The sequence below is a fragment of the Perca fluviatilis genome, chromosome 19 (assembly GCF_010015445.1).
Source record: "Perca fluviatilis chromosome 19, GENO_Pfluv_1.0, whole genome shotgun sequence".
Classification (NCBI taxonomy): domain Eukaryota; kingdom Metazoa; phylum Chordata; class Actinopteri; order Perciformes; family Percidae; genus Perca; species Perca fluviatilis.
Window position 1 is genome coordinate 2,731,670 of NC_053130.1, and position 23,484 is coordinate 2,755,153.

The following is a 23,484-nucleotide window of genomic DNA, read 5'->3' on the forward strand; positions in this document are numbered from 1 at the left end:
GCGACAAAAACTTTGGAAAAAAAAACAGAAAATAAACTTAAAAGTCAGGAAGAAAGGCAAGAATAGGTCAAAACAAACGACAAAACCTTCAAAAAAATGGTGAAAAACTTCAAAAGCAGCGACAAAACTGAAAACCATTTGCATTGCATAAAATGTCACGTACCCCCTGCAGTCCTCCAAAGTACCACCTAAGGGTACACGTACCTCCATTTGAGAACCACTGCTCTGAAAAGGGTCAACCCCCCCCCAAATGTGGCCCAATAAGACGGCTCCGAGGTAAAGTGGCGTGCCTACCTGGGCTTCTCCTGGGCCTCGATCAGCCGGATGACGTCCTCCATCCACAGCATCAGGTCGCGCACCATGCTGAAGAACCGGAACTTGTCTCCGGTGTCGGACAGCTTCAGGCGCCGGCCCTCTGCCGCCTCCAGCAGGTTCTTCCAGGCCTCCAGCACCTGGGGGGGGCATAGGCATAAGTGTTATTTCAACACATATCTTGGGGGTTTGTCCCTCAAAATGCGGAGCGGCAAACACTAAATTTCCTGCATTCTCGGGTGAATTTTTATGCTTTTTCCTGCATCAAGTTATGGTCCAAATGTCTTTATTTATGTAAAAGGAACTGATTATTCTCTCCTGTATTGTTGAAAAACTTTCTGCATGTTCAAAACATCACACGATTTTCAGGATGCTTTTTTTTTTTAGGAATCATGTACATCTCAACAACAAATCTGTAGGGCTGCTCCCTCTTAGTGGATTAGTGGACTAATCGGTGGTTTTGGTCTTAGTCAACTTAGATCTCTTTAATCCATTAGTCATGTCTGATGCTGTTTTCATGCTGAATGACTTATTTCCAAGAAACGTACGAGCTCATCTCTGGTAAACACAAGAATTAAAGTGGTGCTTTAACACGACTCTTTGCGGAGAAACTCAGATTTACAGATCTGTCGAATAAATCAACTAATCGATTAGTCGGTACGATAGAATGAGACAAACAGCCAGCAGAGTTCAGAGGAACAACAAGCTGGGCCCCAACTTTGGTTTTACTCAACTATAAATCAGGCCGACGTGAGCTAGGGATATGTCCCCTTTTATAAACTGACTAGAGCTGCAACTAGCGATTATTAAAATAAAAAAATTTTAACATGTTTTTTGTCCCTTTTTCCCATATTTTTTTCTTCTCAATTTTTTTGGCACTTTTTATTTTTAACAAGTTTTTGTCACCATTGGCGATGTTTTTGATGTTTTTTTGTCACTTTTTCCGATTTGTTTGGTCACTTTTCTCAGCGTGAAAAATAAATAAATGTTTTTGTAAATTTTTCCAACATTTGTCACTTTTTCCAACGTTCCTTTGTCATAGTTCTGATACAGAAAGTTTTTGAAAATGGGTCAAATTTGACCCAAAGACAACAGGAGGGTTACATGAACTGCAAACAAACACAATATTACATCTGTAAATCTCAATCAGTCACAGAGTCCAGCGTCAGGATGCATAACAGCGCGGGAAACTAATACATAAACGCCATCAAAGCAAAATAAAAACAAGGCGTTCATCTGTGCAAAGAAGCAACATGACAACAATCATCTTTAAATATCTCTGAGTATGAAGCAGTAAGCAGAGCAAAAAAGCCTTAAAGGGGAACTATGCCGGGGTTTTTGTAGCTTAATTTACCTTAACTGAACAGCTTCGGAGTCATTGGAATGGCTATATGACTTTTTTTTCATGGTTGAATGGTGGTCGTCTCGCTCCCCCCTAGCGCCTGTGAGCGGAAAAACCACCCTTGCTACTTTCGGCCTCAGCATCAGGAAGTATGGCGTGATATCAGGTCTCGCCATGTAACGAATTGCTTCATGGCACTGCACCCATTCAGGAACCGGTTAACAAGGTAGCGATGGAGTTTTTCACACTATCATCGTAAAGCATTGTCGGAGGAACAGAGAAAGAGGAAACGACAGACTGACCGAGAGAGGACTCAGACACATAGGAGTAAACACAGGAGCTGCCAAATATCTATTCTGAAGCAGTAGGGGGGGGCTCTATAAAGAAACCTGCCAGCAAAATGCCAGAAAACAGCCAAGAAATGGCCAAAACTGCATAGCACCCCTTCAAGTGTTTAAAAAAACTGGTACTGTTTTAGAAGAAGTATTCAGATCTTTAGTTACTGTAAGTTAAAGTAACTGCAGTTTAAGAATCTGTTTACAGCATGGCATGGCGGAGAGAGACACTGACAGCCAATCAGAATCCATCTGTGTTTACAACATGGCACGGAGGAGAGAGACACTGACAGCCAATCAGAATCCATCTGTGTTTACAACATGGCACGGAGGAGAGAGACACTGACAGCCAATCAGAATCCATCTGTGTTTACAACATGGCACGGAGGAGAGAGACACTGACAGCCAATCAGAATCCATCTGTGTTTACAACATGGCACGGAGGAGAGAGAGACAGCGGAGAGATTTGTTGCACACAGGTGGTTGGTGGCGGGACCTTTCCCCTCGGTGGGGCTACGATCCTTTAGCTCGGTGTGTTTTTATATTTTTAAACATCAGTACTTTGAAAGTATTTCTCGTGAGAAGGCAGCGGAGCCTGGGCTGTCTACAGAAACCGCGTTGACTTTTTACAGTGTGTTCAGGAGACAGACAGCTAGCAGATAGTGAGATGTTTTTTACAGTGTGTTCAGGGGACAGACAGCTAGCAGAGAGTGAGGAGATGTTTTTTACAGTGTGTTCAGGGGACAGTCAGATAGTGAGGAGATGTTTTTTACAGTGTGTTCAGGAGACAGACAGCTAGCAGATAGTGAGGAGATGTTTTTTACAGTGTGTAGGGCAACAGCTAGAGAGAGTGAATGTTTTTACAGTGTTCACATCAGATAGTGAGAGATTTTTACAGTGTGTTCAGGAGACAGACAGCTAGCAGATAGTGAGGAGATGTTTTTTACAGTGTGTTCAGGGGACAGACAGCTAGCAGAGAGTGAGGAGATGTTTTTTACAGTGTGTTCAGGGGACAAATGTTGTAGCCTGAAAAACGTGCCACATCCCTTAGAGCACCTTTAACCCATGTGTTGTCTTCCCGCAACTTTTTATTTTTCTGGGTCCAAATTTCCTTTTTTTCCCAACGTTGTGGTCACCCCAAAGTTTTTAATAAATTTCTTGCTGATGTTTTTGTCACATTTTCCCTGTGCTTTTTTTATTTTTTTATTTCAGGGTTTTTGAAGCTATTTCCGACATTTTTGTCACACTTTTCAACGTTCTTTTATAAAAAAAAAAAATTTCTCCAAATGCTATAAAATTGAATAAAAAACCCAAATTCAATGAAAATACTGAGCTGATCTTTTATTTTACTTGCGAAGACTAATAGTTGTACGGAACCATCCATGTTATTTTTCGACAATTTGGTTGAAAGAAACTCACATTTCTGATATAGAAACATTTTGAATATGGGTCAAATTTGACCCTAACGGTACAGATCCATTTGTCCGACACGGCTGAAGCGTGCAGCTGATTGGACGAACGCGTGACGTGGGTCTGGCTGCTCCCGAATTTCAACAGAGTCATGGCAGCTCGTTCAGAATACGATCTCATATTGTACTAAAATAGTTCACCGAAACGTGTTTCTGAAAACATTTTAAGAGAGAAATAGGCCATGCAGTTGCTGAATCTCTCTTCATTTCAGATCGAACAGGTCAGTTTAAGAGATTTTCGTCTACTTCTACTGGATAGTCGCGTCGCGTTCAACGGATTAATTTGCATAAAGATGGGCATCGGCCAGCGCCGCCTTCCCGGGCTGCTTTGCGTGCACGTTGAAGTCAACCATAGGAGTAAAGTGGAGCGCGGTGCGACAGAAGCGTCGCGCGGCCAGGTGGATCTGTACCGTAAGACAACAGGAGAGTTAAATGTTAAAAAGATTGAACAGAACACCCAAAATTGTGAATGAAAGTAGAGATCTGATCTGTTGTCGTACATGTGAAGCGCGTTATATGGAATCATCCGTGTTATTTTTGATCAAAATTAGGTAGTTAAAAAGAAACCCATATTTCTGATAGAAAACATTTAGAAAATGGGAAGAAAAAAGGCATTTCTGCCTTTACTGGATAGGAAAGCTGAGATATGAAAGGGGAGAGAGGGGAGACATGCAGGAAAACCGTCACAGGTCGGGTTCAAACCCTGGACCTTCTGCATCAAGGAATAAACCTCTACATATGTGCGCCCGGTCTACCAACTGAGCTAACCGGCCATGAAAACGGGTCAAATTTGACCCAAAGACCACACAAGGGTTAAACACTGTCGATGGAAACGTGGCCGTAGACGACTAGAAGCAATATGTTGCTAACTACATGTTAGCATAAGCGGACAAAAACACTTGATTGCACGACTGTGTGCAGCCATTAAAATTTTTAAATGCATCTGGATTTGATTTGAGGAAAGCTCGCCCTAGAGGCCTACCCCTTCTAACTGACCGGGACCCAAAATATGTTTGCAAACTGCAGCGGTGGAAGAAGTATTCAGATCATTTCCTTCAGTAAAAGTACTAATACCACACTGGAAAACATACTGGAAAATGTACATAAAGCATTAAAAGTAAGTGAGCAGAGTTGATTGAGTGGCGGCCCAAAAAGATGCTAGAATGAATAGCTGTGGATGTGGGGAGGGGCCCATAGAAAATGCCTTTCTACAGAGCTCAAAATTTTGTGCTACGCCCCTGGTGAGTTGTATCTGAGAGTAGCTGCTGGATAGCTGCTTTGTTGTATTTTGGTGCACAGCCTGTGCCCCTAGTGTTTGTTAAACGTTTAAGACCCCTGTGTTGTCTCCCGAGACCGGGCTTTTTCCCGGTGTGTTCAGGGGGGCAGGCAGCTAGCGGATCAAGGAGAGATGACTACGATTTGAGACAAAAATGAAATTGCGCTGAAACCATGCAGTGCACCTTTAAGTACAGTACTGGAGTAAACGTACTTAGTTACATTCCACCGCTGGCAAACTACTAGCAGCGTTTGTTTCAACCTCCTCAGATGCACAGGTGGGTGGAGTTTACTGCTTCAGGTAAGTTGTGAATCAGAAAAAAAAGAGTTTGTGTTGATTTCCACCCACACAGCGACCGAAGAAAGACACGAAACAAACCCAACAAGTGTTTGCAAAATCCCCAGGTCTGCGACTATAGTCTCGGCCAGAGCTAAACTGCATGACAACAAACTAAAATGTCACTAAACTTTAACATTTTAGTAAAAAATATTACAAAAAAATGCAGCCAAAATGAAGACTGATGCAAAGCCAATGTTTGTGGGTAAACGGAGTCTCACCTCTCCCTTTCTCTTCTGGGCGGACAGGGAGGATATGCAGGGAAACGGACATACAGGGAATGGTCACAAAAACACAAAAAAACACTCAGTGTGGTATCATCATCAACACTCTGAAGTAGGACTTTCTGTTTTTCTGAGTCAAAAATTTGAAATGAAAAACCTTTATCAACGTTTTTGATCGTCTTTTTCGACACTTTTGTGGCTTTCCCCCGATGTTTTTGTCACTTAGTTTGTCGACTTTTTCTGAGATTCTAGTTTACAACGATATATTTCATATTTTATGAATAGGAAAACAAATCCTCACTTTTTTTTAGAAGCTGAAACCAGAGCATGTTTGGCATTTTATCCTTTCAAAATTATCACATTTATTGCCTTTACTGTACGCTAACCGATCATGCTTGCTGTCGTGCGTAGCCCCCCCAAAAAGGCCTAGCCTGAGTTAGGAAAAACCCTGTATTTGAGATTCTTCTCTCTGGGAATCTGACCACCTATAACTGATTTAGTTTTATTTGTCAGGGCGGAGGAACGGTGCGGAGTTAGTGCAGCAGCAGAGCAGCATGCAGCCGTTCACAGTGACTTCATTAAAGGAACACGCTGACTTATCGGGACTTTGTCTTATTCCCCGTGTCCCCCAGAGTTAGATAAGTCCATAGATACCCTTCTCATCTAACTCTGTCTGACGACCACCTTCGCTAGCTTGCAGCCAGATCCTGGAGGTAACTGGCTCCATCTAGCCTAGCACATCTGTGCTAAGCTAGGCTAGATGGAGCCGGTTACCTCCAGGATCTGTGCTAAGCTAGGCTAGATGGAGCCGGTTACCTCCAGGATCTGTGCTAAGCTAGGCTAGCGGTGGGTTGGTCAGACAGTTACGACATGCACGGAGATGAGAAGGGTATGTATGGACTTATCTAACTCTGGGGGACACGCTGAATAAGCTAAAGTCCCAATAAGTCAGCGTGTAAATCAACATCAGTCCAGTTCACTTTCAATTCAACCAGTAAGAGGAAGAGGGTTCTTCTATGTTTACATGGAAGACAAATACTGACAATTACATATTATAGATGGATAAATTAGGGATGTTTTTACTGAGACTCAGATTTTACTGACTGAACTCTGAAGTAAACTGAGCCGAGTCGTGACGTGGTTTCTGTTTCACGGCCGCCTGAGACTTAAAGCTCACCTCTCCCTCTCTCTTCTGAATGTCGTCGGCTTTATCTCCGGCGTAGGCCGACTGCAGACGGACCGCGTCCTCCTGAAGCTGCCGCACCTGAGAGCAGAGAGGAAGAAGAGGAGGAGGAGGAGGAGGAGGAGGAGGAGGAGGAAGAAGAGGAGGAGGAGGAGGAAGAGGTAGAGGTTCAGGTTGGTTACAAACACGTCATCATATCAGAAGCGAATTACGTGAAAAGCTCCAGCGCCACAAAGCTGAAAACCCCACGCTGAGAACTTCCCGACCTGTGTTCCCAGTGCCTGTACCAGTGTTCCCAGTGCCTATACCAGTGTTCCTAGTGCCTATACCAGTGTTCCCAGTGCCTATACCAGTGTTCCCAGTGCCTATACCAGTGTTCCCAGTGCCTATACCAGTGTTCCTAGTGCCTATACCAGTGTTCCTAGTGCCTATACCAGTGTTCCCAGTGCCTATACCAGTGTTCCCAGTGCCTATACCAGTGTTCCCAGTGCCTATACCAGTGTTCCCAGTGCCTGTACCAGTGTTCCCAGTGCCTATACCAGTGTTCCCAGTGCCTATACCAGTGTTCCCAGTGCCTATACCAGTGTTCCTAGTGCCTATACCAGTGTTCCCAGTGCCTATACCAGTGTTCCTAGTGCCTATACCAGTGTTCCCAGTGCCTATACCAGTGTTCCCAGTGCCTATACCAGTGTTCCCAGTGCCTATACCAGTGTTCCCAGTGCCTATACAAGTGTTCCCAGTGCCTATACCAGTGTTCCCAGTGTTCCCAGTCCCTATACCAGTGTTCCCAGTCCCTATACCAGTGTTCCCAGTGCCTGTACCAGTGTTCCCAGTGCCTGTACCAGTGTTCCCAGTGTTCCCAGTGCCTATACCAGTGTTCCCAGTGTTCCCAGTCCCTATACCAGTGTTCCCAGTGTTCCCAGTGCTTGTACCAGTGTTCCCAGTCCCTATACCAGTGTTCCCAGTGTTCCCAGTGCCTGTACCAGTGTCCCCAGTGCCTGTACCAGTGTTCCCAGCCCCTGTACCGGAGTTCCTAGCCACTCTACCAGTGTTCCCAGTGTTAGTACCTGTGTTCCCAGTGTTAGTACCTGTGTTCCCAGTGTTAGTACCAGTGTTCCCAGTGTTAGTACCTGTGTTCCCAGTGTTAGTACCTGTGTTCCCAGTGTTAGTACCTGTGTTCCCAGTGTTCCCAGTGTTAGTACCAGTGTTCCCAGTGTTAGTACCAGTGTTCCCAGTGTTCCCAGTGTTAGTACCTGTGTTCCCAGTGTTCCCAGTTTTAGTACCAGTGTTCCCAGTGTTAGTACCTGTGTTCCCAGTGTTAGTACCTGTGTTCCCAGTGTTCCCAGTGTTAGTACCAGTGTTCCCAGTGTTAGTACCAGTGTTCCCAGTTTTAGTACCAGTGTTCCCAGTGTTCCCAGTGTTAGTACCAGTGTTCCCAGTGTTAGTACCAGTGTTCCCAGTGTTCCCAGTGTTGGTACCTGTGTTCCCAGTGTTAGTACCAGTGTTCCCAGTGTTAGTACCAGTGTTCCCAGTGTTAGTACCTGTGTTCCCAGTGCCTGGATGTCGTGCTGGAAGGTCGTGTGCATCCTCTGCAGCGTCTCCACGGTGTTCTGGTCGCGGCCCAGCTCCTCCGGCAGCTTCTTGTGTTTGTCCAGGATGCGGTTGAGGATCTCCTTGGCGTCGTGGTAGAACTTGTGCAGCTCGTAGGAGGCGGCGAGGATCTGCGTGCGCGTGTCGATGAGCTCCAGCAGGTCGGCCCACGCCTCGTTCAGGCCGTCCTTCCACTCCGCGACGGTGGCGGCGTCGGCGTGGCCGCCGTTGATCAGCTCGTCGGCCTGCCGGTTCACCGTGTCCACGCGCTCCTGGCCGATGGTTCCCGTGTCGCGGGCGAACTCTCGGAAACGCTCCTGCAGCATCTGCAGAAACACGGTAGTACAGATTCACCTCGCTGTCTTCTGGTCGACCTGCAACTTTAAACTTTTACAAATTCTGTTTTCTTTTTGAGGCAAAAAAGCGCCTTGTTAATGCAACATTTTTATCTATTTTAGACTATGGAGACCTGTTGTACATGAATGCCTCTGCTAAATGTCTCCATAAAGATTGACATTGCATATCATGCTTCTCTGCGGTTCATTACTAATTGTAGGGTCTTGACCCATCACTGTGAACTGTATTCTCGAGTGGGATGGCCTTCTTTGTCCTCCAGGAGGCTGGGTCACTGGTATACTTTCATTTATAAGGCCATGCTTGGTCTATTGCCATCCTACATCTGTAACTTAATCTCAGGGAGGAGTGTTGGCTCTCATTGTTTGCGTTCGAATGATCTTTTGTTGCTCGCTGTTCCACTTGCCGTTACAGAACTGGGAAAAGGGCTTTTGTTCACTCAGCCCCCCACACATGGAACATGTTGCAAAAAGACTGGAAATTGACTGAATTACTTTCAAGGAACGCTTTTAAGTCCAGATTGAGAACACTTGAGTCGATCCTTTGTAACTGTTTTTCATAATGTGTATGTAATTGTATTGTATGTTTGAAACTCTTTTGCTGCTTCTTGGTCAGGACTCCCTTGAAAAAGAGGTTTTTAATCTTAATGGGACTTTCCTGGTTAAATAAAGGTAAATAAAAATAAATAAAAAAACTTTGTTTTTCTGAGGCAGAATTTTAAATGACGTCTTTTTTTGACACTATAGAGTTCCCACACTTTTCTGGCTTTTTTAAAACATTTTTTACATTTCTCATGTTGTTTTGTCACTTCATTAACATGTGTGTCACTTTTGTGACATTTTTGTAAGCTTTTTAAAAAAAATTGTCGCTTTTTTTTTCAATTTTGTCACTTTTTTCGACATGTGTTTCATTTTTTTGACATTATGGTATTTTAAGATTTTTTTGACATTTGTCACGTTTTTTTTGTCACTTTTTTGACATTTGTGTCACTTTTTTTTTACATTTTTGTCACTTTTTGTTGACATTTGTGTCACTTTTTTACATTTGTGTCACTTTTTTACATTTGTGTCACTTTTTTTTACATTTGTGTCACTTTATTTACATTTGTGTCACTTTTTTCAAAGTTTGTCGACTTTTTGAGCCTTTTTAAATTTTTAAAGCTTTTTTTTACATTTGTCACGTTTTTTCGTCATTTGTGTCACTTTTTGTTGACGTGTCACTTTTTTTTTTTTTCAATTTTGGTCACTTTTTTAACAATTTTGTCACTTTTTTGACATTTGTGTCTCTTTTTACATTTTTGTAACTTTTTTGACATTTTGGTAACTTTTTTTTGACATTTTGGTAACTTTTTTTACATTTTTGTCACTTTTTTTACATTTTTGTCACTTTTTTTGACATTTTTGTTGCTTTTTTCAACATTTGTTGACTTTTTAAAAAATTTTAAGTTTTTTTTTAAATTTGTCGCGTTTTTCGTCACTTTATTAACATGTGTGTCACTTTCTTGACAATTTTGTCACTTTTTTCGACATCTGTGTCAATTTCTTGACATTATGTTCACTTTTTTGACATTTTTGTCACTTTTTCCAAAGTTTTTTTATCAATTGCTTTTTCTTCAAATGTTATAAAATTGACTAAAACGCCCAAATTCAATGACAGTAGTGAACTGCTTATTTATTTAACTTGTTAAGAGCGTTGAAGAGAACCATCCACGTCTTTTTTTTTGTGGACAATTTGTTTGAAAGAAAACCCAAAAAGTACTATTACTTTGATGAGCTTTCATGTAAGTACAAGTAAAATAACCGGTATAAAAATCTATTAAAGTAAAAGTTACTTGAAGATATACACTTTTACATTTATACTTATTTAACATCTTATTTATACTAATCATACTTAAAATCACATTATAAATCACAGACTTTTGTGATTTGATAAGGGGCACGTCGTGCTTTTGATTTTAGTTTGTTGACAGATATTTATTTAGATACTTATTTTTTACTCAGTAGCGGAGAGGTTTTAGTACAATAATTTAAAGAAAAAATACTTAATTAAAAGTAAAATTACAGATTTAAAAAACTACTTTCATAATAAGTAAACGCGATGTATTGTGCGGCGCTGTGTTGTACTCACGGTGACGTGCTCGTAGTCCTGTCCCAGCTCGTGGGACCCGGCCACCACCTCCCTCTCTGCGATCCACTGCTCCAGGTCGTCCACCTCGCGGTTCAGCTGGAAGAGACGCAGACGCTCGTCCAGCTTCCCCCGACGCTCCTCCGACAAGTCCTTCAGCCCGGCGTACAGCTTATCCACCTGGGACTGACGCATGCCGATACGCTCGCTGCAGAACCAGGACAGAAACTCAGGGATTAGCTTCTTTCTCCCTTCAATAGAGCTCAACAGTGTGGTTTTAGATTAGCATTTAGATTATCAGCCATAGGGTCCTATTTTAAAGGTCCCATGACATGCTGCTCTTTGCATGCTTTTATATAGACCTTAGTGGTCCCCTAATACTGTATCTGAAGTCTCTTTTATATAGACCTTAGTGGTCCCCTAATACTGTATCTGAAGTCTCTTTTATATAGACCTTAGTGGTCCCCTAATACTGTATCTGAAGTCTCTTTTATATAGACCTTAGTGGTCCCCTAATACTGTATCTGAAGTCTCTTTTATATAGGCCTTAGTGGTCCCCTAATACTGTATCTTAAGTCTCTTTTATATAGACCTTAGTGGTCCCCTAATACTGTATCTGAAGTCTCTTTTATATAGACCTTAGTGGTCCCCTAATACTGTATCTGAAGTCTCTTTTATATAGACCTTAGTGGTCCCCTAATACTGTATCTTAAGTCTCTTTTATATAGGCCTTAGTGGTCCCCTAATACTGTATCTGAAGTCTCTTTTATATAGACCTTAGTGGTCCCCTAATACTGTATCTGAAGTCTCTTTTATATAGACCTTAGTGGTCCCCTAATACTGTATCTTAAGTCTCTTTTATATAGACCTTAGTGGTCCCCTAATACTGTATCTGAAGTCTCTTTTATATAGACCTCAGTGGTCCCCTAATACTGTATCTTAAGTCTCTGGTGTTCCCTCCTCCCCTCCTTCTCCTTCTCCCCCTCACCTGTCGGGGTGTTCGGCGGCCACCAGGCCTCGGCTGGTGCTGGACAGCTGGTGGACGGTGTCGGCGTAATCCTCCACCGCCTGCTCCAGGATCTGATGCTTCTTCAGCATGGCCACCGAACTCTGCTCGTCCTAAGACACACACACACACACACACACACACACACACACACACACACACACACACACACACACACACACACACACACACACACAGACAACACACACACACACACACAGAAACAGAGACAGAACCACACACACACACACACACACACACACACACACACACACACACACACACACACACACAGAAACAGAGACAGAACCACACACACACACACACACACACACACACACACACACACAGACAAAAACACACACACACACACACACAGAAACAGAGACAGACACACACACACACACACATACACACACACAGAAACAGAGACAGAACACACACACACACACACACACACACACATACACACACACACACACACACACACACACACACACACACACACACACACACACACACACACACACACACACATTCACAAAGACATACACACACAGAAACACACACAGACACACATTCACAGAGACATACACACACACAAACACACGCACACACACAGACACACACACACACACACACACACACACAACACACACACACACACACACACACAGAAACAGAGACAGAACCACACACACACACACACACACACACACAACACACAGACACAAACCACAACACAAAACAACAAACACACACACACAGAAACAGAGACAGAACCACACACACAACCACACACACAAACACACAAAAACACACAACACAAACACACACACAACACACACAAACAGAGACAGAACCACACAACAACACAACACACACACACACACACACACACACACACACACACACATTCACAGAGACATACACACACACACAGAGACACACACACACAGACACACACAGGTTTGTTGTTGTTCTTTTCTTGTCAAGTTAAATTTGAAGGAGAATAAAAAGAGGGGATTCCCCTGAGGAAATAGAAAGTAAAGGGAGAAAACTGAGAGCTGGAGAGAGTTAGGAAAATAAAAAGGCAGAAGACATAAAAATATTGCTTGAGTGAAAAATAGCAGCGAGAGAAAACACCTTATACACCCAAACTAAAAACCTCTAAAATCAAATTATAACCCAACGTAACCGAAACCATCTCAGGTATTCAGAGTGACAATCTTTTCTCTCAGCTATCAGAGTTTAACCCTTGTGTTGTCTGTTTTGCCTGTTTTATAAAGCATAAAGTATATATATATATCGTCTAAGCCAACTTCAGTCCAACTTCAAACATCTAATATCTATATGTGAGTGATTTATTTTGTGTCTTAAAGGGATATGCCACCATTTGTTGAAATAGTTCTTATCACGGTCTCCTCTAGCTGTAGATAGGTGAGGTCTCCTCTAGCTGTAGATAGGTGAGGTCTCCCTGTAGATAGGTGAGGTCTCCCTGTAGATAGGTGAGGTCTCCTCTAGCTGTAGATAGGTGGGGTCTCCTCTAGCTGTAGATAGGGTGGGGTCTCCTCTAGCTGTGTAGATAGGTGGGGTCTCCTCTAGCTGTAGATAGGTGGGGTCTCCTCTAGCTGTAGATAGGTGAGGTCTCCCCCTAGCTGTAGATAGGTGAGGTCTCCCTAGCTGTATATAGGTGGGGGTCTCCTCTCCAGCTGTAGATAGGTGGGGTCTCCTTCTAGCTGTAGATAGGTGGGGTCTCCTCTAGCTGTAGATAGGTGAGGTCTCCTCTAGCTGTAGATAGGTGAGGTCTCCTCTAGCTGTAGATAGGTGAGGTCTCCTCTAGCTGTATATAGGTGGGGTCTCCTCTAGCTGTAGATAGGTGGGGTCTCCTCTAGTTGTAGATATGTGAGGTCTCCCCTAGCTGTAGATAGGTGGGGTCTCCTCTAGCTGTAGATAGGTGGGGTCTCCCCTAGCTGTAGATAGGTGGGGTCTCCCCTAGCTGTAGATAGGTGGGGTCTCCTCTAGCTGTAGATAGGTGAGGTCTCCTCTAGCTGTAGATAGGTGGGGTCTCCCCTAGCTGTAGATAGGTGGGGTCTCCCCTAGCTGTAGATAGGTGGGGTCTCCTCTAGCTGTAGATAGGTGGGGTCTCCTCTAGTTGTAGATATGTGAGGTCTCCCCTAGCTGTAGATAGGTGGGGTCTCCTCTAGCTGTAGATAGGTGGGGTCTCCCCTAGCTGTAGATAGGTGGGGTCTCCTCTAGTTGTAGATAGGTGGGGTCTCCCCTAGCTGTAGATAGGTGGGGTCTCCTCTAGTTGTAGATAGGTGGGGTCTCCCCTAACTGTAGATAGGTGGGGTCTCCTCTAGTTGTAGATAGGTGGGGTCTCCCCTAACTGTAGATAGGTGGGCCAACACATTTTTTGTGCACGCATCGTTTTAGTCTGGTTCAACACCAGCAGCGCCGCCGCTAGTTAGCTTAGCGTAGTGAATGGAATCCTATGTTGCCGGTTATCATGTTGTGAGTAAAAGTGAGCCAACAAAAGACAAAAAAACAACCTAATTACTTGCACTGAGACAAAAAATGCGTTGGCCCACCTATCTACAGCCAGGGGAGACCGTGAAAAGAACTATTTCAACAAACGGTGGAGTATCCCTTTAACCCTTGTGTTGTCTTCCGGCCACCACGTCTGTTTTGCGTGTTTACGAAGCATAAAGTAAAAACTTATCACCCGGTTCTGTGTTACATCTTCGTAGCAAACTTCATTCCAACCTATTACCACTAGTTTTACACTTATGTTTGTAATTCATGTTCAATGAACCTCATTTATATTAAATTATGCCTCATTTTGAGTTAAAAAAACCCCCAGAAATTATGAATTACTTTAGCTAATAATTAAGATCAGAGGAACGTATGACGATGCATAATTACAGCAGTTTCGTGTATGGAACTATCCATGTTATTTTTGGTCAATCTGGTTGAAAGAACCCCATATTTTTCAAATATGACCCAAAGACAACACAAGGGTTAAATCAGAGTATAGAAAGTGTACTGACCGGCAGCAGCAGCAGACAGTCTGACACCAACACCAACCAGACTGATAGAAAGGCTCCGAACGGAGGAACTGGCAGCTGAAGTAAAACTAAAACCACGAAACAGGAAGTGCTCGAGCCACAGGGCAGAGATCCTGAATCAAACGCTGTGACGAATCTTACTTTTTTATAATCTGTGAGACTCTGACGCGTGAAACTAATTTAAACGCAAAGAAGAGAAAGTTAAGTTTGTCCAGAGGGTGGAGCCAGAGGAGAGGTCACGTTGTTACCAAGGGGGGTAAGGGAGCATCCGCAAAGCGTACCTCCTATGGCGAGACTCTGAGGCTAACAAGCCATCACCTCCCGTTAGCATCCCATTGACTCCCATTCATTCTGACGTCACTTTGACAGAGAATAACTTTACATCTGAAGCGTTTAAAGACTCTATTTGTCCGTTGTTTATTTCTAAAGAAACACAACAATGTATAAAAGGCTCCATTACCTTGTAGCTCACGTTATGGCTCCGTAGCAGACGCTTTTATAACAATAGGCTAACGATTGGGTCATAACCACGAGACTTACTGTCACACAGTAGAGGAATTACCGTATAGTACAGGAGAAAACCTAACCCCTAACCCTAACCATTGCCTAATGCCTTCCAGGCAGCGCTGCCTGGAAGACGACGTTGGGGGCTCAAAACACCGATAAACGAAAATCTGCAGACTTTCCCTTAAGTTAACCTACAGTAAATAACTCTAAACGGCTGCCTCACCACTTTCTTTTTTACATTTATGACGCTTTCTTTATTTTTTGTTGCTTTTTTAAAAAGTTTCTTTTGCTTTTCTTCAACATTTGCTGCTTTTATAGAAGATTTTGTCGCCTTCTTGACATTTTTGTCGCCTTTTTTCTACTCTTTTGTCACTCTTTTTCACATGTTCCTGTTGTAAATCAGACAGAATGCATCTTTAGGCAGTTTCAGGATTGGCTTCACATTTCAGACCTGTGTTTTCAATTATTTTTCCAGCTCTGCTGGTTGTTCCCTACATTAAATAACTCTGAACGCCTGCCTCACCTTGGCCTTCTCCTCTAACATCATGTAGAGCTCCTGTTCGCTCATCCAGGCCTCGGCCTCGGCGGCGTCGAAGTAGTACTGCTGGGCCTCGTGGGCCTCGCTGAGGCGCGTGTGGCGCTTCTCGGTCTCCTTCCTGATCTGTTCCCACAGCGCCGTGAGCCCGGCCAGGCGCTGGCGAATCAGCTCGGCCGTCGGGCTGTCCTCCCGCAGGACGTGCTGGCTGCGCTCGAAGATGTCGTCGTAGCGCGGCTGATGGCCCTGGATCTCCTTCTGCAGAGTCTGACACGGTCAAAGGAAGTAACGGAGAACGTTAGTTAGGAGGTAAGTTAGTTAGTTAGTAAGTAGGTAACTAAGTATGTAAATAAGTAAGTATGTAAGTAAGTATGTAAATAAGTAAGTAAGTATGTAAATAAGTAAGTATGTAAATAAATAAGTAAGTATGTAAATAAATAAGTAAGTATGTAAATAAATAAGTAAGTATGTAAATAAATAAGTAGGTATGTAAATAAGTGAGAAAGTACATAAGTATGTAAGGTTCTTCTTCTAAAAATTCAGGAAAAAAGTCGTGAAAAAGTTGTTATATTTCAGGAAAAATATATATATATATGTGTGTGTGTGTGTGTGAGTGAGTAAGTGAGTGTGTGTCTCTGTGTGTGTGTGTGTCTCTGTGTGTGTGAGTGTGTGTGTCTCTGTGTGTGTCTGTGTGTGTGTCTCTGTGTGTGTGTGTGTCTCTTTTCTGTGTCTCTGTGTGTGTGTGTGTGTCTCTGTGTGTGTCTGTGTGTGTGTGTGTCTGTGTGTGTGTGTCTCTCTGTGTGTGTGTGTCTCTGTCTGTCTGTGTGTGTGTGTCTGTGTGTGTCTGTGTGTGTCTCTGTCTGTTTGTGTGTGTGTGTGTCTCTGTGTCTCTGTGTGTGTGTGTGTGCACGTGTGTCTCTGTCTGTGTGTGTCTGTGTGCGTGTGTGTGTGTCTCTGTGTGTGTCTGTGTGTGTGTGTCTGTGTGTGTGTGTCTCTGTCTGTGTGTGTCTGTGTGTGTGTGTGAGTATGTGTGTCTCTGTGTGTGTGTGTGTGTGTGTCTTTTTCTCTGTCTCTGTGTGTGTGTGTGTGTGTGTGTGTGTGTGTGTGTGTGTCTCTGTGTGTGTGTGTGTGTGTGTGTGTGTGTGTGTGTGTGTGTGTGTGTGTGTGTGTGTGTGTGTGTGTGTACCTGGTTCTTCTTGATGAGCAGCTGGACAGTCTGCAGGTTGTGTCCGTGGTCGGTCGATGTGGCCAGAGGCATCCTCTCCTCCACCCAGAGCTGCACCCAAACAAGCTCACATCACTACTGCTCTTAATACCACGGGATGTGCAATTCATCGAATTTTGATCACAATTTCGGCACCTAGCGATCACAAAAACAACATAATCGCGTTTTGACTTCCTGTACCAGAGGGGCTTAACGTCTTCCGGTCTACTCACGATCTCGTCCTCCACGTCCCGGTTGAACTGGTGGATCTCGCGGGAGGCCATGAGAATGTCCCGCCTCTTCTTCAGCGGCGCCTGCAGCGACTGGAACTTCTTCTCCACGCTGATCCTCTGGCCGTCCGTCTCGTCGGAGCCTTTCCCCTCCTGGCTGAGCGCCTGCGACTGGCCCTGCAGCTCCTCCACCTCCTTCTGACGCACCTCCACCTGGCTCTCCAGGATCTGCAGGAGGACGGGTTACAGGTGAGACAGGGAGAAGCAGTACGTTCGTAAAAAGACGCAGAGATGAGGACTCAACAGTCCCTCCAGAAAAACGTGATTATGCGATCGCATAATTCAACGCATAATCAGCCGAAGTCCGCAAAATACGCGGTGCTTGCATGATTTCATAATCCCCGCATTTTCGTTGCAAAAAAGTCCCATAATATATCTCAGCAGAAAGTTGAAAAATGTTGCGTTTACTTCACACAAGAGCAGCCGTTTTCCCCTGTTGCCATGGGAACGTTATGAAGTGATGTAATTACGCGATGTGAACATCATCGAAAAGCTGGGTGTTGGAGGGAAAAATCACTTTTTTTTCTCCTTTTCATCAAACTGCAGTTTTTGCAAGTTCCCGCAGTTTCATCGCATATAATTGCATAAATATCATATAGCATATTCCATCGCATTTCTTAAGAAAACGTGCCGCATAACCAAGGATTTTTGCCCCGCAACAATCACAAAAAAACTCAGCTTTTTTCTGGAAGGACTGACTTAAAAACGTGTAATTAAAATGACATAAGATACACAAAATTGTGAGCTTAAAAAAAATAAAATAAAATGAAATCAATGAAATACTAAGTAAAAAATTTACAAAAAACTAAAAATTAATTAAAAAAATAATTAGCGAAGAGTCACATGTTTGGTCCCCCACATAAAAAACAAATAAGGAGACAAAACAGCTTTTACAGAAGATGCTTCAGAGGCCTCGTCTCATCTTCTCCTCGAGATTATTGCGTTGCGTCCAAAAATATTGCACGGATATGAAATATGAAAAAAGGTCTGAGATAAAAATCACAAGAATCAAAGAGATGATCATCTTCCAGCAGCCAGATGGTGAAATAACAGACTGAAGCAGCTTCACAGAGGAAACACACACACACAAAATACAGGTGGAGTCTGGATTTAAATGAGAGCAGAGAGGAAGAGGAGGAGGAATCCTTTCTCTCACTGTATAACAGATCAAACACTCTGCTAATGATTTATCTCCAACACCTCATCACACACACACACACACACACACACACACACACACACACACACACACACACACACACACACACACACACACACACACACACACTTCTCAGACAGTGTGGGTTCGTAACACATCAAATGAAAGATTACATAACTGCTGTGTGTGTGTGTGTGTGTGTGTGAGAGTGTGTGTGTGTGTGAGTGTGTGTGTGTGTGTGTGTGTGTGTGAGAGTGTGTGTGTGTGTGTGTGTGAGAGTGTGAGTGTGTGTGTGTGTGTGTGTGTGTGTGTGTGTGTGTGTGTGTGTGTGTGTGTGAGAGTGTGAGTGTGTGTGTGTGTGTGTGCAGCAGTGATTGGACTCCCTCTCCATTAATGACTGTCAAAATAGAGAAATTCTTAAAGAGGTTCCCCTTAAAGGTGCACTATGCAGTTTTGGCCATTTCTTCTCTGTTTTCTGGCTTTTTGCTGGCAGGTTTCTCTATAGAGCCCCCCCTACAGGTTTCTCTATAGAGCCCCCCTAAAGGTTTCTCTATAGATTCCCCCCTACAGGTTTCTCTATAGATTCCCCCCTACAGGTTTCTCTATAGATTCCCCCCTACAGGTTTCTCTATAGAGCTCCCCCTACAGGTTTCTCTATAGAGCCAGACCACCACCATTCAACCACGAAAAAGTCATATAACCATTCCAATGACTCCGAAACTGTTCAGTTAAGGTAAATTAAGCTAAAAAAAACCAAACTGCATAGTTCCCCTTTAAGAGCTTTGGATCACAAAAATGAACAATGATTAATTTAAACTTTTATTGGTCAAACAGCAGACAAATCCATTCAAAATGTGACCGATAACTGTGCCTCAATATTTAAAAAAAATTCAATTAGAAGCACAGTTATGTGCCTAGGTTGAATAAAATAATGATCTCAGGGTTTTACCACCTTAGAGTAATTATGGGATTTCTGAAGCTTGTTGTTTGGAGCTTAAAGGGTAACTTATTTTGTTTTTTCAACCTGGACCCTGTTTTTAAACGTTTCTGTGTCTAAGTGACTGATGGTGTTGTGTCAAAATCTGGTTTATAATCAAATTAAGGGCAAATATAGGATGTGTGCCACTGTGGTATAAACAGGTGTCGTCTTGTGGCTCTCTGAGATGAGTCCGAGGCCTCCAAACCCACCACCTGCTCCTGTTGTGCCCCTTCCTCCACCCCCAACTCCATCTCCGTCCACCTGCTCCATCAGGAGCACATCGCGCATTGCCACTCCCGGACCCTCAAGTGTCCAATCCCACCGTAGTTCAACATCACGTCTCCTTAAGTCTTCTAATATTTCCTCATTTATGTCATCAACACATCCATGATTCATGGAAATGTTGTGTAAAACACAACAAGCCACAAAGAATGCTGCGACGTTTTGTGGACTGTACTGTAAAGTGCCTCCTGACCTATCCAAACACCTGAAGCGCATTTTCAGTTATATTTTTCCTTGTAATTATGCATGGTTTGCAAAAATGGGAACTGCTGCATCCGTCTAGATGAGGGAAGCAAGGTGTATGCGCGTTATGCACACGCTACATTATGGCCAAGCGTGCGCCCCTAAAATAGCATCTGAATAACACGCTACTGACTTTAGACTAGCGCCACTGACTTTAGACTAGCACCACTGACTTTAGACTAGCACCACTGACTTTAGACTAGCGCCACTGACTTTAGACTAGCGCCACTGACTTTAGACTAGCGCCACTGACTTTAGACTAGCGCCACTGACTTTAGACTAGCACCACTGACTTTAGACTAGCGCCACTGACTTTAGACTAGCACCACTGACTTTAGACTAGCACCACTGACTTTAGACTAGCACCACTGACTTTAGACTAGCACCACTGTCTTTAGACCAGGTTTTTCCTGGTCAGTGGCGGAATTGTTTTCTGAAAATGCAAAATAGCACCAGGGAACTTTTGCGCCTGAACACGCCTCCTCTTTTCGCTGAACTGCCCCCGGGAGCGCAAATTCATTCCCTAATTTACCGACTTGCGTCTGTGGAGGGAAAAGTCCGCTGTGCGTCGGGTGCAAAATAGGAATGATACATGCTTCGGTGTACAAAGGCAATTGCGCTGAGTGCAAGATAGGGCCCTAAGAGTCTGAGACTGGCCCCAGGCCTTGGCTCTAGAGATACAGACTCCGAATCAGCAAAATGACATCAAACAGGATTTCCCCAAAAAGGAGGTCCTTAGATCCTGGTCCTACCTTTTTCTTCAATCACATTAAACTCTCGTTTTACATCTGATTCTGACTTCTGTGGATTTTTCTAAGACCTTTCTTGGGATTTTGTCACACTTTGAAGAGAAACCGAAAAGCATTTGAAAAAGGGCAGTTGGCGTTCAGGTCCGAGCCATTTAATCTGGCCTTGGCGTCGGATCTATAATTCACCCCAACAATGGGAACAACAATCTTTGAAATTGGTCCAGAACATGAAACAGCCCTGAAGTTTAGTGCGTTTGGCGCTTTCCGTCCACTAAAAGTTGTAATCCTCCATCTCTTACAGTGCAGTCATGTTAGGACAGAAGGAATGATTACTGCCACCAAATCCTCTCCTAATGTACAATTGAAATATGTGGATTCGTCTTTTTGAACTGTGCCTGTACTTCGGAAACAAAGAAGGACTTGAAGGACTCAGCTTGAGCCGACTCCTTCACATTCAGTGTCTAGTGTTGTCTTTGTGACACATACTTTAATGGTCTAGTTCCCCTTTAGGTTTCAGTATTCAGCAGCTGCACTCTGAAACTTAGTGGAAGAGAAACTCTGCTGTCAAACTGAGAGGCTTTACAGGAAGTTTAACCCTCATGTTGTCCTCAGGGTCAACTCTGACCCATTTTCAAAAAGTCTCTATATCAGAAATTTGGGTTTCTTTCAAGCAAATTGTCCAAAAACATAACGTGAATGGTTCCATACAACAATTACTCTTCGCAAGTAAAATAAATGATCAGTTCACTACTTTCATTGAATTTAGGTGTGTTATTCAATTTTACAGCGTTTGAAATTTTTTTTATCAAAGAATGTTGGAAAAAACAACAAAAATGTCAAAAAAAAAAGTGCATAGACAAAAACATCGACAATAACAAGTTAATTAAACTACAGTTACAGTTGGGCAGCTCGGTTGGAAACTTAAACGTTGTCATATATTCAAATCTTTAGCTTTCAGCACTGACTTAAAAGGTGAGCTAAGTGATGTCACACATTTTTTTTGCCACATACAGCAAACTTCTCCTCACTATCTGCTAGCTGCCTGTCCCCTGAACACACTGTAAAAAACATCTCCTCACTATCTGCTAGATGCCTGTCCCCTGAACACACTGTAAAAAAACTTGGTCTTTGAAGACAGCCCAGGCTCCACAAACGCCAACAAAAACAAACTGGCCAACCTGCACCACCAAACATAACAAACAGTGTTCCAGCCAATAACTGACAAGAAGGAGTTGGTTGAGCCACCACTGCAGCAGCGTTAGCACATAGGCTACTTCCACAATGCGTGTCCGTTTAGTTTGACAATACTTCGAACATCAACAAGAAGTAACGTCACCCAACATCGCTTAGAGCACCTTTAATGTATCGCCCCATGGAGTCTGTCTTATAGCTTTTTTTAAATCCTGAAATTTGCGTTTTCACAGAAACTATTGGACTGCCATCAGTCTGTGATTGGCGCGTACCGGGTCCTCGTCATAAAAGGAAACTAGCCACTGGCCTAAAAAACTTTTGTGGGGGAAGCCCTGGTACTTGTTAGCATTCATGCTGATGCACAGTTCCTGTAACGATCTGAAGAACCGTAACCATGAGTATATTTGAATCCTCACCTGCTGTTTCTTGAGCAGGATGTTGACGGAGGTGAGGTCTTTGCCGTAGTCGTCCGACTGCAGCTGTCCGTCCAGGCCGGCCAGCCACTTGTCCAGGTCGGCGCAGCTCTGCGTGAACAGCTCGGCCTTGTTGGCGTCGAACAGACACTTGGCCTTGGCCTGGGTGGTGGACTCCAGGTCCTGCCACATGGTCGTCAGGGACGCCAGCTTCTCTTTGACCATTGCCTCCGTCTCCGGCTTCTCTGCCATCAGCGCCTGCCCGTCCTGAAACACAGAACGGATTTTTTAACGCTCAGCTCACATTGGCCAAAGATACCATCCCGATTTTATTTGATCTAATGCTGTGTTCCAGGCAACCCGTAACTAGGGGGTGGGAATCACCAGAGGTCTCACGATACGATATCATCACAATACTTATGTCACGATACAATATTATTGCGATTTTAAACATATTGCAATATTCTGCTATTTATCGCAATTTATTACCTTTTTTCCAACTTCAAATTTTTCCCAATTTCAAATTATGTCCCCAAAAGAAAACTTTGTCAACATCTGTTTTATCTAAAAACATACATTTCTCTGTCTGTTCATCTCACTTCAATGTTATTGCTGCAGAATCAGATTGCCAAGCATACAAACTGACCAATAAATATATAATAATAGATCGATACTTAGCGTCTGTGTATCGATACAGTATTGCCAAAGAAAATATTGCGATACTATGCTGTATCGATTTTTCCCCCCACCCCTACCTGTAACCCATGTTTTCACAACCTTCTGGCCGTGAAAGTGTCCTGGAACGATAGTCAAACCCCTAACTTACTCCCTGTGAACTGGAACCAGTTACTGTTTTTGACTTCACGCACACATAAACAACAATGGCGCCCCCTGTTGATGCTGTACAGACGCCGGTGATTAACGGTGAGAAATAGAAATAAATAGACATAAATAGGCAACGTAATGTAATTCCGCACATTGTAACCAAAACAATACACATACAATTGTGTACTACTACAGGTTATGTTTATTAAATGAAGCCCAAAATATATCGCCGACTAGAAATCGCTAGTATCAGCTAGCGCTAGCTAACGTCAGTGTTAGGTAGCCGCTAGCTAACACTAGCTAGAAGTGTTTGTCTTGACTTTGCCTGGAACGTTACCAAGTCGTGAGTCGTGACTTGAAGTCGTAACTTAGGGGCTAAAAATGTTGTCTGGAACGCAGCATAATAACCCCTCCACAACCCCCAACTATGTTATTGTGAGAATGCTTATTCAGCAGCTTTCACACATTAGACTTTTAAAATATTAAGC

The 23,484-nt window shown here is 43.4% G+C and overlaps 1 protein-coding gene across 4 annotated transcripts in view; it reads right to left on the reverse strand.

The window, feature by feature from the left end:
- Positions 1–23,484, reverse strand: part of LOC120548309 (spectrin beta chain, non-erythrocytic 1-like) — a 92,756-nt gene that overhangs the window by 24,213 nt on the left and 45,059 nt on the right. For all 4 annotated transcript variants that reach the window (XM_039784457.1, XM_039784453.1, XM_039784456.1 and 1 more), the window contains 9 exons: positions 22,175–22,438; positions 17,099–17,323; positions 16,848–16,937; positions 15,650–15,928; positions 11,534–11,664; positions 10,549–10,753; positions 8,019–8,393; positions 6,472–6,558; positions 295–452 (listed from right to left, as the gene is read on the reverse strand). In XM_039784457.1, the coding sequence (XP_039640391.1) occupies positions 295–452; positions 6,472–6,558; positions 8,019–8,393; positions 10,549–10,753; positions 11,534–11,664; positions 15,650–15,928; positions 16,848–16,937; positions 17,099–17,323; positions 22,175–22,438 (1,814 nt within the window). The remainder of the gene's footprint in view (positions 1–294; positions 453–6,471; positions 6,559–8,018; positions 8,394–10,548; positions 10,754–11,533; positions 11,665–15,649; positions 15,929–16,847; positions 16,938–17,098; positions 17,324–22,174; positions 22,439–23,484) is intronic.